The 19,773-nt window shown below is 45.9% G+C and overlaps 1 protein-coding gene and 1 pseudogene across 1 annotated transcript in view; one reads left to right on the forward strand and one right to left on the reverse strand.

Moving 5' to 3' along the window:
- LOC149345173 (lipase member J-like) overlaps positions 1–19,773 on the forward strand; it is a 99,596-nt gene that overhangs the window by 65,210 nt on the left and 14,613 nt on the right. Inside the window, exons 4-5 of the mRNA XM_089546483.1 lie at positions 15,058–15,208; positions 18,351–18,446. Coding sequence (XP_089402609.1) covers positions 15,058–15,208; positions 18,351–18,446 — 247 coding nt within the window. The remainder of the gene's footprint in view (positions 1–15,057; positions 15,209–18,350; positions 18,447–19,773) is intronic.
- Positions 5,556–9,360, reverse strand: LOC149345174 (uncharacterized; annotated as a pseudogene).

The raw sequence follows: 19,773 nt of genomic DNA on the forward strand, positions 1-19,773 counted from the left end.
TTGACATAAATTATAATAAAAGGGTGCGCTGAAAGTACTAGATACGTTGGCGATTTTCTCATTATTGTTAACGAACGAAACGCATTCATGTACGCCGGTAGTATTTTAGAGAACTTTGAGCATAATGGCAAGTGTTTGGTTCTTACGCATCAACTGCCTTCACAGGGTTCATTGCTGTTTTTGAAATACTTTAATGGTCACTTTTGTTGGGAATACTCTCTGCGGACACAGAAAGAGCTCTTACGCTACCAGTCGGTACATTCCAAAGCAGTTAAGAGAGCTAACGTTAGCCTATTCTTATTGTCTGCACTCACGAAGTCCTGCCCGCACGGTATGCAGCAAAGATTTAAGCAAGCACACCGCCTGCTTTCTGACCGGCACTCAACCGCCGTCATTGTGTCCGTATCTGAAGCCCTTCTAGAGGGTACCAAAAATACCATATTTGGAAAGGAGAGCGTAGTGGAAACATGGTTAAACCTGTGGTGGTACCGTATGTTCTTAAGGCGGCCCATCATATGAAGGAAGTGGCGCACCGACATGGTGTCCCAGTTATGTTTTCCCCCCCGAAGAAACTTTCCCAACTTTGCTCACGCATTTTGTGTGCTGGAAAAGAAGGGCGCATGCATGAAGAAGCATGCTAAGCGGTTTGTCGACTGCTGTACTGGGGTCGTTTACGAGATTCCGCTGTCCTGAGAGAAGGCGTACATAGGCCGAATGAGGTAAGGGTCCTGGAGAGAGTTCGCGATAAGACGGCACGTGTGCTCTTAGAAGCTTTTCGCACTAGGAGGAGGGAAGACGTGTTATCGTTACTTCGGTCAAACTATAGAATACAGAAATCGTGTATCTGTCATTGACTTGTATCTGTCTCGTGGCTTGTCTTTGTTTATTCAGCGCTGCGCATGTCTTGGGTTTCGTGGTACGTTACGTATATATTTATTTTATTTATTGATACTGCGATCTTTTACAACGTCTTCGCAGGGTGGGCACACAATACATAAATTCTGGAAACAACAAAACGATCTCAGGAACAAGCAAACAATTTAAGAACAATTGATCAACAATTTAAGATCAAGAACACAATTGCAAAAAATACAAACGAAACACAGAAATGTAGCGGTACGACATTATAAAAAAGTTAAAGGTGGCTTTCAAACCTTTTTAGTGAAGTTTGGGTAACGGCATCATTAGTTAGATTATTCCAGTCTAATCGTTCTGGGGAAAAAGGAGTACTTAACGGTGTTAATTCGTGCGTTTAATGGTGTTACTGTAAAATCATGGCGTTGTCTTGTGTTGTACCCTGAGGAGAACGATATAATATTGGATGTGTCAATATTGTACTGACCTTTGATTAACCCTTTGTGGGTTCACCTATAATTTCCGTAACATAGAGAAAAACACTACACATTTTTCGGGTCTAGGCATCTTCAGAAATGATATGGAAGAAGTTTCAGAACAACAGCAGCAATAGTTTAATCAAAAAAAGTGGGACGCATGTGTCCCATTGGCACATGCTGTCCTTTTGAAAAAGTGGGACAACACTGTCCCATTGACTCACGCGAGTACCAAGCTGTGGTTAGTTCTGTCATTGTTTGTGGAAGGGGCCGAAGCAGGTTGCACACAGGGGTACATTACACACACCACACACAAACTTCGTGCGCGTTTCAATCCCGGAGGTGGCACACTACCTACATCTTCGCCTGTTTGGCACTTTCCGTGGGTTCTGCCCATTACCTGCAAACCTTGCTTCGTGCGCAATTCCGACCATTTTTTTGTAATAAGAGGGCGCACCTTGGCCAGACGGTCATATCCCTCTTCTCCTCTTTTTTTTCTTTCGTTGTGTCATTCATATGAAGCGAGTTCATAATTTGCTGAAATCGTTTCAAGGACATCAGCTTTGAAATTTCTTCACAATGAAAGAGAGGGTCACGGCTCCAATAATGATACAGGTGGTGCCCTGGGCACACGCTCATCAACAGCAGTGCACCAAAATATGCTCGTAACTCTTCTTTTGTCAGAACTTGCCACTTCCTTGGGTACTTCTTTACACCGAAGAGGTTCGTCTGCTCAACTATGAATTCAATCATCTCATCATCAAAATAGAGCGCGAATGCATCAACTGCGCGTGCTGGCGCCTTTGGGGAGGTTTGAGAATCCCATGTCTTTGGGTTTTGGACTGTACTATTTAGCGGTTCATTTGTAGTCCATGCACTGCCGACCTCCTCCTCTTCTGGCTCACTCTCTCCACCTTGATCCAGCAGGAGCGCATTCCGTTTCCTCCTGAAACTTTTTTTTGAAGGAGTAGACCGCCGTTGGCGCTTGCTCATTGATGGACCAGCTGGATTTCGTCGTCTTCAAAGCTCGAATCCGACGGCGCTAGCTCAGGGACAAAGTCGTCCTCGCTGCTTTGGGCCTCGTCTTCGCTAGTCTCAGACTCGGCAGGCAAACTGAAGTAGAGCGCCAGCGCTTCATCCCGCGTAAGCGAGCCCCCTGCGAATTCGTAAACGATACGAAACTTAGAATTATCAACATCGACAGCTTACTTCGTTAGTCGTAGCATACTTTCAGCATTCTGTGTGCAAAAATTATGCCCCTGGAGCGCGCCCTTCACGTTCGCTTAGTGTTTTCGATCCCGTCAATCCGGCTCTGGCGCTCATAGAGACCTCTTTTTCGGGCACTCTGCGATTCTGACTACCTAATAAATCATTTAGGGCATGCACCAAGTATTTTCCTTGAAGGACGGAAAAGGAAAAACTTACCATTAATCTCGAAATCTTTTTGGGCGCGAACAAGCGGGAGCAATTTTTCCGGCATGAATCTTCTCAAAGGAAAAAGTTCAGCTTTGAATGCTGGTGGTGCCATCTACAGGAAAACCTAAAACTTAGTGGCACAAGCGTTGTCAAAGACTCAAGATAGATGGCGCGACAAGACTGTTGCCCAGAAATTCACCCGCTGCCGCGTACGAAGGTTTTTCGTGAGAGTAAAAAGCGGGACCCATCTGTCCCGTTATCCCATAAAGGGTTAACTGAAATAAAAATTTTAGACGACAGATGCGATTTCTGTGAGAGACTGGAAGCAAACCACTTTGATTAAGAAGTGCAGTGATAGATGTGCGGTTATATGAATTGTAAATAAACCGTGCTGCTTTCTTCCGGACTCTGTCTGATTTAGCAATGTTAGATTTAGTGAAAGGATCCCAGATTATGACAACATATTCTAACATAGGGCGAATAATAGTGTTATATGAAAGTGAACGTATACTGGGGGGGCCGAGCTTCAGAGCATGTCGGAGGAAAAACAGTTTGCGTAGGGCATTAGCTTTAACGTTGTCAACGTGCTCTGTCCAGGAGAGGTTATTGCAGATACGCAGACCTAGGTATTTGTATGTACTCACTTGAGAAAGAACTTTGTTTTTAGCAGTATAGTTAAACAAAAGAGGCTTCTTTTTCTGGGTTATACGCATGAACACTGTTTTATCATAATTAACGCACATTTGCCATTGGTCACACCATGTTATTATCTCAGTGAAATCGTTATTTAACCGTACTTGGTCCTCAGTTGTAGTAATCTTTTCATATAACACACAATCGTCAGCATACAATCTAAGAGAAACTGAGATGTTAGCGACAATGTCATTAATAAAAATCAAGAAGAGGAGCGGCCCAAGAACAGATCCTTGGGGAACGCCGGAATCAACAGGAACTGGAGGGGAAGAGGAATTATTTACTACTACAAACTGACGACGGTTTCTTAAGTAGGCTGTAATCCATGCGAGTAATTTGTCATTTTTTAGTACATTACCTAATTTGTGAAGAAGCTTGTTATGCGAAACTTTATCAAATGCTTTTTTAAAGTCCATAAATATAGCGTCAGTCTGCTTTCCTTCATTTATTTACTGCGCAAAATCATGTATAGTTTGTACTAGCTGAGTGGCAGTGGAAAATGCTCGTGTGAAGCCATGCTGTGCATTAGTTAGAAAATTGTTTTGTTCAAGAAAATCTGCTATATGTTTATGAATTATGTGTTTTAAAACCTTGCATGCTGTAGATGTTAACGATATCGGACGGTAATTCTGAATAGATGCTTTGTCTCCAGTTTTGTGAATTGGCTTAATTCTTGCCGTTCTCCAGCCATCCGGTAATGATCCTTCATTTAATGATTTGTTAAATAAGATGCATAAATACTTGGCACACCATTCCGCATAACGCTTCAGGAATGCGTTGGGAATGTCATCTGGCCCGGGAGATTTTTTTACATCAAGCCTCAATAATAAATTGAGAACACCTGCCTCGGAAATCACAACATCAGGAATTGAAGGCAAATTCACGGAATAGCAGGGAAGAGAGCTGTCATCCTGCGTAAACACTGATTTGAAGTTGTCATTGAAAGCCGTGGACACCAAAGCATCATCACGCTCACATATTCCATTTACTTTGAAAGTATCATGAGATCGTGAAGCTGGAGTTATCTGGCTCCAGAATTTCTCGGGGCATGTGTTAATGAAGGTAGGTAGCTGAGTAGAAAAGTACTTTTCCTTCTCATGGGCAATCAGCTGTTTTAGTTTTTCTGTTTGTTCATCAATGATCGTTTGGGAATAGTTTCCTGCTCTTATTCTTTTTTTCATTCTTTTTAGCTTTCGTTGTGAGCGTAATGTCTCTCGTGTTATCCAAGGGTTACATTTTGGGGACTTTTTTGTAATTTTTGGAACGAAGCGTTCAATACACTGAAAGACGACACTTGAAAAATAGCCATAAGTCATTCACATTTCCATTAAAATTCATAAAGCGGTCATAATGAAGGTCGAGCATATCAAGAATAGATTCATCATGTGCACGAGAAAAATTAGGAAAGAAACAGACAGTATTTCGGCGATCAAAGTTTGCATTCATCAATGTTAGTACAACAGCTTTGTGATCAGAAATACCGGTCGTTACATAGCATTCGACGTTTTCTTTGACAGTACCATTTACAAAAAATAGATCAAGAATTGAATATGAACCATTGTGGACTCTAGTAGGATCTTTAACTACCTGAAGCAGGTCGAAGGCAATAGAAATATCAATAGTTTGCTCAATGATGTTATTAGAATACGAAAAGGCAGTCCAGTCTATGTTTGGTAAATTAAAATCGCCAGTCAAGATTAGCCTATCATTCTGTTTTATATGGCGCTCAATATAATTGTTTAGATTCACTAGGAGTGCTACAGAGGAATTGGGTGGCCTGTACACGGCTCCTAAAACGTATCGAACATTGTTTTTGTAAAATTTACAGAAGATTCCTTCTACATCGTCAATATCTGGCATTCTAAAGACTTGCAGTGAAGATTTGAACAGTATGGCAACTCCACCGCCCCTTCCATCTCGGTCTTTGCGAAAAACTTTGTAGTTTTGTGGTACGAATTCGCTGTCAAAAATATTTTTTCCCAACCAGTTTTCAGTGAGTGCAGCGATTTCTACATCATGCGTCAACAGCAGGCCCTCAAGTTGCGTAGTTTTGCTGACAATACTTCGACAGTTGACGTTTATCAGTGTTAACCTTTTGTTCATAATATGCGCCTGTCATTCTCTCTTTTTAGATATACAATAGGGCTCATTCTTCACTTCGTCCCATCCGAACATAGCACCGTCGATAACCAGCTTATCAAATATCAGTTTGGCTGTAGCGCCGTTAGCCTTCTCCACTGCACAGCTTTGCCACAGCTTTTCTCAAATTTCACGAACTCGGCTGGAAAAGTCTTCAGCCACAGAGAATTTGGTTCCTTTCAGCTTCGAACAAGCCTGTAACACCGCAAGTTTTTCTCTGTTGTCCTGAAACTTCATAATTACGGGGTGGCTTTGATCTTTCTTCTTTTTTCCCAGCCTGTGACACCTCTCTATGCTGTTGATTTCAACTTCCAATTTTTCTTCGAATAGTTCTTTCCGGATCGCATTCTGAAGACTGGTAGGAGTTTCTTCGTCACCCTCCTCCAAACCATAAACAGTCAAGTTATTTCTCCTGTTCCTGTTTTCTAAATCATCAATTTTTTTCAGCATGTATAAATTATCTTGCTCAAGTTGAGCTACTGTTTCTTTTAGATCACTGACCACTTTGTTTATTGATGCCAGACAGGATAGTTTGTCTTCCAGGTTGGTAATGCGAACAGCTAAACCTCCGATTTTATCCTCGAGCTTATTCTGTTTTTCCAGTAACATGTTACTAGAGGCAGTCATATTGGTTTGGCCTGAAACAAGCTGAAGCAACATTTCCTCCTGTGTTGGACCGGGGTTAGATTCGATGTCACCGCATGATAATAGACCTTCTGTGAATCACCGGATATCAGATAAAAAGTACGCAATGCATAGTGGGCAAGGCAGCAGCAATAGGCAGCGGTTATCGCTGCGGAAGCATTTAGTAGGCATATAAGAACGAACCTGAAGAATGAAGCATGAAAACGAAAATATGAAAATATTTATATGAAATATGAAAGAATGAAAATATATATTTGCTGGTGTGGCTGCAAATAAAGACAGATGACAGTTAGCGCGCGTCTTTTGTCTTTCTCGGCGTTTTCCTGAGTGTGTCTTTCTGCGCTGTTATTTCTTCTTAAAAAAAGTTCCAAATGGCAGGTGCCATTTTTTCAGTGCAGTACTGACTACCAAGGTTGAAAACGTATCTGAGTACAGTTTTAACCACGGAAAAAAAAAATTCACGGGGCACTTTGATCACCTAAACTACGGTGAGGCGAAAACCTCAAGTGCAGTGTTGCTGCTTGTGTCACTGATATGTGATTAAGACGTTAAGCGTCGCCTCTTAATAATGGAACGCGACAGCAGCTTGCAACGCCGCAAAGGAGTCCACAGAACGCCATCGGCCGTTCGGCTCTACGCCTTGCTCGTCGGTAAATTGGTTTTTGAGGAAAAGAAATGTATCTGTCTCGCATATCTCGGTGGACACATGAGCCTCGCCGTAAGGGAAGGGAGGCAGATTGAACGAAGACACCGTATTCACTAGACGCGCCTTTGTTCATTGAGTGCGTGCTCGTCTCGCACTCCGGAGACCCTGGTTCGATTCCCCAACTCGACCAATTTCTTACTCGGTTTTGCTTATTATTCTGGTCTGACTAGAGAATTAAATTAATTAGGCTAATAGGTTAATTAACGAATTGATTAAACTCAGTCCCGCTAACTTCGAGCATCCCTATACCATCCCTTTAATTGGTTGCATGGTTACTAGCCAAAGTACAATTGGCCCCGTTTGACATTCGCGCACTGTGACGTCACGGCCATTTCGACCAATTGAAAAGCGTGACATTTCTGTGGACAACTCCTGCTTACAACGATGAGGTATTAACGGCTTCCGCCTTAATATTTAGTCCCTTCAAAATAGCATCGAAATAGTTTGTGCACGAGCGAAACAAACTGGCTCATCGTAAAAAAAGTCTTATTTTCGTGAATAAAGCAAATAGACACCCTACCAAAATGCCTTATTCACCCTAAACTAAAAGAAAGTTGCTTTTCAGTATTCCTGTCAGACAGCTTGCCCCACATCATTTTAATGAAGTCGCTGAAAAGAAGGTGCTACTGGACGGCATAGCAGCGCTGTATTTGGCAAAAAACAACATTAAAATGCAGGCGTACCCCAAGACTGACATCTCCTCTCTGTATCCAGTGCCGTACTCAAGATAGGCGCATAGTCCCTGCACAGCAACACCTTCAACTTTGTGCGTAGGCGAGTTCTCAAAGGAAAAAAAAAATGCTCATTTTGGGAATGCTTTAAGCCTATGAAGGAAGTGGAGCAAATGCCAAACGCTGTCCTGTGACTTCTTCCGGTGATCCCGTCTGTTCGCAGATACAAGAATGTTCGATCCACACCAAATGGCCCGCATGGTCACCTTGGTAGTGTATATTAGCACAGACGAGTTGCCTCCCGACTAGCAGTAATATCAGTGTGTTTGTGCTGCAAACAGCGTGCATACCTGTGAAGTATGTTAATGACGTCTTTTCAAGAGACAGCGTTAAGGTTCTCACTCTGCAGTACATCTCGAATCGTCGGTGTCGTCACCGGCGATGTTGGAAGCGCAAAAGCAGATACAGTCTTTGTAAAAAGCATATAGACCAAGGGGTTTTCTTCCAAGCCGTGTAGCTGGGCGTTCTAGCACATTTGACAGTCCTAACCTTGGGAGGGTTCAGAAGTTAAGTTCCTCCCATATTCAAGAGATTAGGGGCCCCGAGTATGCAAGAGGAGACGCGCTGCAGAGCTCAGAGGCAGACACCTTGGGCTGTATACTTTTGACAAAGACTGTACCTGCCAACTAGGTCACGTGTCCTTGCGATGTCATCACAACCTGCACATTGGTTTGTGAGTAAACTGGCCACTGTGGCAGGTGGCAGTTTATTTAATAATCTGATCGTGAGAGGTAGCTCGGTAAGGGCAGCATGGGTCTCAATCCCCATCGGTAGCTGCTTTGGAAAAGCCACCTTTCGAGGCCGTGACGCATCGCTTAACCGCTTCACCATTGTGCCAGGAATCGCATGGAGACTCCCAACGATCTGTGAATGTAGTTAATGAGCAATCGCATTTATGAGCATTCACCGATTAACGCTATCGCGTCGTAACCCTAAGGCGGATCTTAAATGCCCCCTCGAGTTTTTCTCTTCTCCTTGAAAAACGCTTCTTCACCAGAAGCAATCAAGAATGGGACGTTCTATTAGCAAGAAATGAAACGCGAACAAGACAATACAGCCACAGAGAACAAAATAAGAAGCGCTTATCTAGGGAAAACTCAATAATAGGTCCGTTATTTTAACTTCGAAGACCCGAAGACTCTTCTCCACAAGTGTTAACCTCGCTTGTATTTCCCCTCCTGGAGCTAATATGTTGGCGTTTTTTGTTTCTACCTCAGTTTCCTTGTTCGCGTTTCATTCCTTACAAGCCAAAACATGATTGTATAAACACAGTCATATTTACAGCACCTATGAAAGGCTTTAAATTTTATTTCTTTAATGCAGCTCTGTCGTTCTTTTTTTTTTGCCTAGGCAAACGTTATCTTGAGCACTTCATTTTTTAAGCTCTAGGCCAAGGAGTGTTGCACACTGTTCGGCGGTCTTTGGTGGTTTACTGCTTTTCTTTTTTCTTTTGATTTACTTCCTTGATGAGTGAAAACTTCGCTGTTCTATACTATGTCACAGCGTGCTTCGTGTATAATGTTTGCCTATAAGAGTGCACATGCTGCGTTGCTCTGCCTTTTTGCTTTTCAACTTGCCCTAGTGGGCCTCCGGCAGCTCTCCAGCTACACTCGTAGCTTTTGGTCCGAGGCTCATTTCGTGTATTTCATTATAAAAAATGAACATACAATTAAAACAAGGGCTACATACGACTGCTCATGACGATCTCCCTACTTTCGGCAAAGACAACTGCATCTCTTTTTTATTGCAAAAACACTACTTCACAAGGCATAACTGGCTCACCAAGCTAGTGTGAAGCTTGACCTTGATGGCGACGTTACCGAAATATAACATTACAACAGGCCGTGCAGAAATAAAATAAATATTGCGTCGACTGGGTTTCAAACCCGTGACGGCACGAGCAGATCCGCTTCGCTTGCCATGTACTGCACAAGAGCACTTTACTAAAACCACAGCAAAAAACGCTTCGTGTTAAACTGCAACACACTCTCGCGATGTGCACTGCACATCGTCTTCTTCATCAATGTCCATCTGCGGCCCAAACAGATCAGATAAGCTCAACCTCGATAAGAGGTTAACCTACTTCTAATATCGCGCCAGAGAAGAGGTGCCGACAATCCAGCAAAGCAAAACCACATGCCAAACATGCTTTTTCAGACGTGAACTTGCTTAACTACGTTAAAACCCTACCACATTTTGATGATGATGGATTTTTATGGTGCGAGGGCATCTGCGGCCCAAGAGCGCCATGGCACAAGGTATTTTTCGCCTTCTCAAGGTGGGGTCGAAGACCCATTTTCCAATTAGTTCACCCTGAATAAGCCGAGCACCAGGCGACAGGAAGCTTGCACCCGCTGTATCACCGGTGTTGCGGACCCGGGTAGCATGGCCGGACCGGAGATGGGACGAGGAGGATGGGAGACTGGGTTACGAGGAAGGCAAAGAAAACTTCATACATTTATTTACATTGTTTACAAAGAGCGACTGAGAACGACTCTCAGTTCTTCGTCAACCGGAGTCGACGGGAGCTAGCAGGCTTCTCTCGGCCACACTCACAGCTGAGTTAAATAGGGTTCGGATTCCCCAGATCCCTGGCTGGGGAATAAAGTTCGAAGAGCACTGTTCAATCGGATGGACCGAAGGGGACGCTGGTGTTACCACCCACGGCAGGGGCGGTGCGGGCTGTTCCGCTCTCTCGCAGCTCAGTCGATGGTAAGGGGGAGATGCTGACTAATCCGACACGGCTGGAAAGGAACCTTCCGCAGTCTACCAGCAGGTGAACGAACGTGCTTCCCCGCCGGATGCGCAGAACACGAGACCTCTGTCGGGGACACAGCCGTCTTCAATTAACAGCCAGCGTGACTGTGCCTAGCGCCCCTCCATCCTTCGGTGACCCGAGGGTACACACTCGGCCTGACTGGCGCCGCCACGTCGCCGCTGACTGTTTGCCGCTGTCCATGCTCCTGCGCATCTCCGGCCTTCGCCGCTGCTGCCGTGGTCACCTCCGCTCAAGGAAGTCCGCTGCACTCATCCAGTTAGGTTAGGAGGGGGGCATCACAAGCACTATAGCGCACCGCCGCTGCCGCGAGGTTGTCGACCTTGTCGACTGTTCACGGTTCCTGCTTGATCGGGCCCACGGGACCAGAAGTACAATCACAACAGCTCGTCCGCCGCCAGGTAGAGGCTTCGAAAGGGGTTACAGCTCCTCGCTGTCATCTGAAGAGGCCGCATCAGCTAGGCAGGTCCTCTGTTTCCTGGGTGATCCAAGGGTCGGTGTCTGCAGGCCAAGGGGTAGAGCATTAGTGGTCAAGTCTGCACAATGCTCCCACCCCGGCAAGGCAAGAGCACCACCCTTCTCCCGGGTCGTGCCGGGCAAAACAAAGAACAAGGCTTTAAACTGTGCTGCTCGAATAACTCCCCTTTTGGGCTCCCCCCCCCCCTCAGGCGGTCTGGTTGGGTGAGCTGCGGACGTGACCTATACGGGCTATTCATTGGCACCGCATTTTTCAATTTTGAATCAGGTTTCGTGCGGGAATAAATTTCAGCTGCCGTTGCGATCCACAGACGGACGGCCGATACATCAGCTGAGAGGATAGTAGAGCTCGAATACTATTCACGTAGTCCCAAGCGCTCTCAAGACTCAACATAACAAACATACATAACCTACACACTGCAACTATCCATTACAAAACCTCAAAGGCGGTCGTTAAAAAAAAGTTTCTTTTCCACGGAGGATTAACAAGCTCCTTTGATCTACATCATGAAGCCAAGTAAACAGAAAAAGTACAAAATTCTACTCAGGCACCGAAGCTCAAAACTTGGTTTGCTTTCATTTTTCCTTTACAGTTGATTAAATGAATAAAAACAAACAGGAAATACATGGAGCACTTAGCCCTGGAATATGCCTAGACGCAGTCATCTGATTGAAGGAATTCACTGGTCCCCATTCTTCAGGCGCGCCCTGCGGGGTCGCGGTCGGACGGCCGAGCTACCAGCTAACGCTTCCCAAAATCTGCGGGGCTGATTAGTTCCGCGTCTTTTCGACTGGCAGGCAAAGCCAGGGTAGCGCTTGGGAAGCTCGAAGCTATAGGGCTGCTTCCTCCTCTCTCGCCTCCTAGCATGCCTCGTCTTTATCTGACCCACGCGCGCTCTGCGGCGCCCTTTTGTCCGGTAGCCGCGCGCTCCTTTCTCTAGCAAGCAGCAGGCGTCACATGTCTCCTGACAACCCTTGCTGCGGTCCCACAATGGAGCGGGTAGCTTACGCTCTGCAAGTTGCGTCCCCCTCCGACTCGCGGGGCTTCTGTGGCGCTCTTTTGTGCGCCGACCTTGTACCCTTCTCCCCAGCACGCCGCGCGCGTCACATGCCTTCACGCGTAGCTGTTTTCTGGAAATTTCGCCGGTGGACTTTCTTTTTCTGTCAAAATTTCTCGTGTTGCAAACAAATGCTAAGCTGCCGGCTCTCGCCTTAGTTGAGCCATCAATTCTGAAAGGCTCATCGTTTCCGCCATTTTTCTCGCGCAGCAAAGCCACTTGCGCTTTGCTCAGAGTGCCAGGCAACGGCTGATCTGAACAACCGCTCGCTCCCGTCATATCCGCTGAACACGATGGTTCGCTCTCCTGCGGTCTGTACCTAGCCCCTGCGATATTGCTTACACAGAGCTGTTCTTTGCCGGGTGTTCGGTCGCGTGCGGCTGGCATTCCCTCATCCTTTAGATGACCTTTGTTTTGATGTAGCGCTGATGCTCATTCCTCGCTTACAATCGATCTTTCACCTGTCGCTTTCAGTCTGCGACTGCTTTCTGGGGTCTACATTTCAGCCCGCGCCTACACCTATCTGGGTTGCAATGGCCATCTGTGTGGCAACGCACTTTTCCGCTAACGCTGTGCTGTGGCCTGGCGCTTCAGCGCCGCTGTCAGGTGACTTAAGGCAGCCACGCTCTGTGCCGCAGATTATCGCCTCCACTTCCTGACTGCTACTGTTTGCTAACTGCACCGGCGGAGGACCTTCTCTGGTTTCGTCCTTTCGTTGACATAAAACCTCCCTGCAGCCTCTCTGGCGCGGAACCTTGTTTTAAATCAACAGATTCTGCCGCAGCTTCTGCTGAACTGGCAGTTCTCTCTACGCTTATACCTGCCCTGCCACTGCTCTTCTGAGCAACTATTTTGTGCGTAGCTGACCAAGCGGGGCTCGTTGACTGGTCGCTGACGCACAGATGGGAGCGCTGCCCGCTGCCATCACTTCGGCCTTTAGACTCGGTATCTACACGGATTCCGAAGTATCGGAAGAGGGCACTTTTCGTTTTGTCGTAGTTGTGGGCATTCTCATCGGACAGTCGCGCTAATACGGCGCTGACCTCCCAAGGGAGGATGGCCAGCAACATCATTGACCATTCGCCTGATCTAGCTCCTCTTCCGTACAGACTCGCTCAAAATTCTCGAAAAAAGTTCTGAAGCTCTCGCCTCTTCGAAAGGTCCTGAAACGATCTCGAGCCCTTCGCCATTTGAGAAGCCTTCGCGTTTCTCGCTCCGCTTTTGCTGTTTCTGTCTGAGCTTCAGCTATGTTCGCCTCTAGTCGATTCATTTCTCGCTCCACCTCATCGTTCCTCTTTTGTTCAGCTAATTTCAATTCCTCTTTTCTTCTTCGTTCCTGCAATTCCAATTCCTCCCAGTGCTCTAATGTCTCCTCGTCCTCAAAACCGAGGTCCTCTATCGCACTGACAACCTGAAATTTCCTCATTGTTTTCCCACAATCAATCCCTAATTCCCCTGATAAGGAGATCAGGTCCATCTTACGCAGCTTTCGCCAGTCCATGACCGCCCTTAAGTGCTCGCTAATAATGTGATCGCTAGTCTCTCAAGGATGTTGGTGCAAAGCAAGGTTCAAATCCGAACAGGCTACTACAACCAACGTACACTACTAGGAAGAGCAGCACAAATGCTAAGCCTGGCAATACTCAAGGAGAGAAGGGAATGCACTCACCAACACCGGAGCCAGGACACCACGCAGACGATCTCACCACTGCCAACCAGTTGTTGCGACCCGGGTAGCATGGCCGGGCCGGTGATGGGACGAGGAGGATGGGAGACTGGGTTACGAGGAAGGCGAAGAAAACTTTATACAGTTATTTACATTATTCACAAAGAGCGACTGAGAACGACTCTCAGTTCTTCGTCAACCGGAGTCGACGGGAGCTAGCAGGCTTCTCTCGGCCACACTCACAGCCGAGTTAAATAGGGTTCGGATTCCCCAGATCCCTGGCTGGGGAATAAAGTTCGAAGAGCACTGTCCAATCGGATGGACCGAAGTGGACGCTGGTGTTACCACCCACGGCACGGGCGATGCGGGCTGTTCCTCTCTCTGGCAGCTCGGTCGATGGGAAGGGGGAGATGCTGACTAATCCGACACGGCTGGAAATTAATCTCCCGCAGTCTACCAGCAGGTGAACGAACATGCTTCCCCGCCCGATGTCCAGAACACGAGACCTCTGCCGAGGACACAGCCGTCTTCAATTAACAGCCAGCATGACTGTGTGTAGCGCCGCTCCGTCCTTCGGCGACCCGAGGGTATACACTCGGGCTGACTGGCGCCGCCACCTCGCCGCTGACTGTTTGCCGCTGTCAATGGCCCTGCGCATCTTCGGCCCCCGCCGCTGCTGCCGTGGTCACCTCCGCTCAAGGAAGTCCGCTGCACTCATCCACTTAGGCTAGGAGGGGGGCAACACAAGCACTACACCGCACCGCCGCCGTCGCGAGGTTGTCGACCTGGTCGACTTTTCACGGTTGCTGCTTGATCGGGCCCGCGTGGCCAGAAGTACGGTCACAACACCGGTGTGTACCAGGTGGCACTGGGGATCTAACCCCGCATTTTATGCATGCGAGGCAAATGCTCAAGCCACTAGGCCATCACTTTTATGGCGAAAGCCTTTATAGGCTCATGACTCGCCGGCGTGTGCATCCGCGGCTGCCAATCAAACTGATGACGTTATTAACACGGAGTTGCATGTCATAACATGAAATTTATTAATAATTAAAAATTAATTAAAACAAATAATAAACATAATTAATACAAACTGATGACGTCATCGACACTGCATAGTATATCATAACACGAAATGAATAACTCAAAGTGTAATTATTCGAAAACAAAGTTAATAAAAATAATTAACGAAAACAGATAGAATCAAATGGCGTAGTATGCCATAACCTTAAATTTAGTGTGCATTGCATGACGTTACATATGACGTCATCACGCCAGTCTATATATGGAGCGCCGACAGGCGCTCCGACTTAACCCTGGCAGCTGCTGTTTCATCAAGAGAGACAGACTTGAATCTCGCCTCATCGCACTTTACTGAGAGCAAAGTGCCCACCAGAATTGTTTTTTCCTGTCTCGCAGCTTCCACGAGCATGCTGTGTTCGACATCCCAGCTGAGATCGACTACATTCTGAAAAAGACCCAAAAGAAGGACCTGCTCTACATCGGCATGTCCCAAGGCACCCTCACGTTCTTCACGATGCTGGCCGAGAAGCCCTGGTACAACGACAAAGTGAGTCGACTGGAATCTTTACACAGAGCAAGAGTGAGCAACTGCTCGACACTGGCCGTCTGTGACATACAGCGAGTGCCTGAGCTGAGCCCGCCGCATGGTTTTTGGGGCATAACGATCGCCTTTGTAGCATTGTAATGGCAGTCGTGGTGGACGTCTGAAATCAGGCGAAACATAATAAGTGTTAAGGCGGTAATCTGAATTCTAATAGATTTTTAAACTTTTTCTATCTGGTTGGATTTGTGTTTATTGATTTTATTAATTATGTAATTATTCAAAGTTACCCTATAGGCCCTAAAGGCAGGATTTTACATCCATGTGGGAGGGTCAATATATAGTACATAAAACACTATCAAAAGAATTACGTAGGTGCAGATTTCGATATCCGTATGTTAGCTCCCACTTGCCAGCGCTCATTGATGAAAATCTTCGGCGCCACAGGAAATAAATTCCGCGAAAGGCCGCCGCGGTGGCTCAGCGGTTACGGTGCTCGGCTGCTGACCCGAAAGACGCGGGTTCGATCCCGGCCGCGGCGGCTGGAATTTCTTTGGAGGAGAAATTCTAGAGGCCCGTGTACTGTGCGATGTCAGTGCACGTTAAAGAACCCCAGGTGGTCGAAATTTCCGGAGCCCTCCACTACGGCGTCTCTCATAGCCTTAGTCGCTTTGGGACGTTAAACCCCATAAACCAAACCAAACCAAACCAAATTCCGCGAAGAAAAAGAGGCGGTCAGTGTTTAAGAGTTGCAGTCAACTTTCAACGACTCTTCGTCTCTTACACTGTGAGAACGGTCACGAGAAAAGTAGCAAAAAAATTTTGGATAAAAAATGATTCACTTTTTGTGGGCAGAGAAGATTGCTCAGTCAGAACTACTCTGGAAACGGGCCTTTTTTTGTGGAGCATTTCTATATTTTTCGTGGCACGAATCGTCGACGTAAGCCGTTCAAGCCACTTTGTGTCTGCCATAGAAAACGCATTGAAACTCATTCTAATGGAGAATCGCTGTGTTTAATTCGACGCGTAAAATGGGCCACAAGCTATTACTTGTCGTGTAAGTGAAATGATGCCGGTTTACTTCAAAAGTGTCGTCACAACTACTGCACAATGGAAAAGCTTGAACTAGGAAAGAGTCAGGGGGGGGGGGGGGGCTTAATTGACTAACTGCAGCACGAACCCTAACCTGGAAAAGCACGTCACAAGGCAACGTACACCACCCTACCACACTCGTCTGCCGCCACACGCTTCTCTCTCAGTCATGAGATTCCAGAATTTCCTCCTTGTATGAAGGTTCTTATATAATATTTCCATTGGGTGACAGCTATTAACCACACAAAGACGAGCATAACCTTGTCAGCAGATTGAGGCCTCCTCGCTCTCCCGTGCGCGGCTGCACGAATGACGGCGACATTTGTTGGCCAGGTTACCTGCACGTTTTATTTATTTATTCAGGCACCTATAGCGCCCGCTGAGGGCATTTTTGTAGGGGGGATGCAGTTGCAAAGGATACATTGTCATGCAGATGACGCTATGTACAAAACAAAAAAACAAACAATAAGAATACAACGCATTCCAATGCTGAGCAAACTTATAACAAAAGGATCATGAAAGCAAGAGAGACGCAAAAAAGGTTAATTGACCAAAAGTCGCGACAGAGCATTTTCAAAAGAAGATTGCGGGGCTAAGACAACTTCTTCCGGCAGTTTATTCGAGTCATGCACTGTTCTAGGAAAAAATGAGTTTTTAAAGACATTTATGCGGCACTGGTATTCTTGAACCTTTAAAGAATGTTTTAAACTGTAGGATATATAGCTGGGAGCTTTCATGTATGAATCTTTAGACAAACCTGATGTACAGTCAGGCCGGAATGAAACGCGAACACGCATATGTGATACATTTCTGCTTTGCAGCGAGATATTCCTTTACAACCTATTTTCGATTATGCATTCCAGTAGGCCCTTTACCCAGACACATGAATCAGGCTAGTTGTACACTTCAGCTGAAAGTAGGCAAGTAAAATATTTTGTTTTCTTGACATGCTGTGTTCGCGTTTCATTCCGGCCTGACTGTACCTATAAAAATATTGTAAAATAGCTTAGGTCTAAGGTATTTCCGTCTGTTTTGCAGTAAAGGCCAGCCCAAAGTTTTTCACATCAGAGAGGAGCTTTTGGTGAAATCATAGTTTGCGGACACAAACCTTGCTGCTCGTTTTTGAATTCGTTCGAGTTCGCTGATAAGTGTTTTTGTTGTCGGATCCCAAGTCGCGCAACCATATTCAAACGCGTATAAGCATCTGACCATGGCACTGGTGATGAGAGGGAATATAAAATAATCATGTGAACCAAACGAGAATACCCAATGCCCCGAAAACGAACCCTTTACAGGTAAAAGGGAATATGACGTTGATGATTATGAATTTCAAACGCGCAAGGAGAGCTTGCCAAAGAGTGCAATGGCAGAGGATGCTTCGCGTTACACAAGGTGATGTCAAAAACCCGTTTTCGATACATTTCATTTCGAAGAAGCCGGACACCTCTACAGGGGAAGCATTGTATACTGAAGGCAAAATTGGTGGGTGCCCAACGGGCCAAGTAAAGAAGAAGTCGACTGTACTGCAATTGCCAGCCAGATTCCTGTTTAGAAAAAGTGCGAACTTCACCTCCCTTTGAGAAGAACAACTTGTGTGCTATACATTACGTATAAAGACCTCAGAAATGGGCTTCCGCACAACTCGTACTTGTTCCGTTAAAGGACCCAAAATCCAACTGACGTGATTTCGGCATATGCGGTGTTCTGATATTTCAGCAGCGCTAACAAATGATAAACTTTGGCTTTTGATGTGGACACATTAGCTTCCATAATAAGAAGGTTGAATTTTTTTTCGTTCCCCTACGTAATTTAGGCGTCAAATGGTTAATGATATAATCTGATGGAGCGCCTATTTATTGCGACTGTATCCTTGGGGTCTTAAGCGGCAACCATAACCGGGTGAATAACTTCTTTCGACGCAATCATGGGGAAGCCCGGAGCAGAACGACGAGGTCCTCGCGCTCTCTTCGAGGTCACTGGCGTTCTTCGGTTGTCGTGAAAAAGCAGCACTGCGGGGTAGGACTCTTCGCGTTTTCACTCACTCCTACTCTTTCAGATCAAGGCTTTCGCTGGGCTGGCGCCGTTCTATAAGCTGGCGCATCTCAAGGTGCCACCGTTGACGGTCCTCGCCCCCTACGCCGAGGCGCCTCTGGTGAGAACAAATCCAAAGCAGGCTTTCATGCTGGTTATGGTTCACTCTTTGATTAGCAAACTGCGAAACTCTGGCTCATGCTGTCCTACGCGTGCGATTAGTGTTTCTCGCTTTCTTGCTGCTTTTAGTCTTTCTTGCTGGTAGTCAGAGAACGAAGTGTGCTGGTGAAATAAAGAAGAGCAAGCCTACAAAACAAGACCGCCTGAAAAGAGCTCTATCACCGGACATAATTTGTCTTAGGCGCTATGTCAGTAATAATGTTAAAATAGGAAAAGGAGAATCAAGCAGAGAATTGAAAGCTGCTCAAACAATCATTTCAAACATAACCGCTGGCTTTAGCAGCGAGGGGTCAAATGTCAAGGCTAGTATGAGAAATTAGGAACATACAAATAAGCATGTATAAAAGTTTAAAGAAAGAGGGTGCCGAAATCCATGACTTCAGAAAGGAAGGTAATAGGGTTCCCGGGAAAATGTATTCGTCATACACTACAGTCAAATGAAGTGTTTTAGAAATGTGTTTACGTTTGACTGTCATGTAAACGAGAAACAAAAAAATGCACTGATGCCATATCTAAGCACGCCAGAGAAACGTGAATTTTTGATAAGCCCATGAGGTTAGGAGGGCAATGAAAGTGTAGAATTATGCAGTATTATGCGTTGTGTGGATTGTTGGTCTATTCTCAGAGTTGTTTTTAGCGCACACAAAGACGACACAGTAAACGACAAAGAATAGAGGACAGGATAGCGCCCTGCCCCGCTTTCTTCGTCTTTTGCTGTGTCGACTTTTAGAAGTAACTCTAGAATTATGCATTGGAAGGAAAGACTTTATTTATAGAGTAAGGCGAGGAGGAGGGAGGGACTTTAATGAATACAGGAGAGGTATGCCTAGCATGCTACTCCAGATTATAGAATAATGGCGAGCGGTTCTTCTATAGTGCATAGCTGTTCAGTACCTGAAATCGTCGGTATTATTGAAAAATAGAAATATTGAAATGAGTGCCACAATCAGATCAGTGCTGAAACAATAAATACAGTAGTACAGTAGCTCCACGGCAGTAAGGCGTTTCGCGGATTATTTCATTTTATTTACTTGAAGACCTTTGGAGGGGCAGGTGGTACTTCATAATGGATAGAATGAGGAAAAAGGATAAAAATAACAACGCCAGATGTGTTGAAATATTTTGGAGGTGAGTTAAATTTTCAACGAACGAGATGGGAGCCATGTCGACGGCATGTTAGGGAAAACTGTTCCATCCTTTAGCTCCAGGTGGAAAAGAGGAGGCTGAAAAAGCAACAGTTCGCGTACGTGGACAGGAAATTTGAAGCG

The sequence above is a fragment of the Amblyomma mixtum genome, chromosome 5, assembly GCF_055824585.1.
Source record: "Amblyomma mixtum isolate Tamu chromosome 5, ASM5582458v1, whole genome shotgun sequence".
NCBI lineage: Eukaryota > Metazoa > Arthropoda > Arachnida > Ixodida > Ixodidae > Amblyomma > Amblyomma mixtum.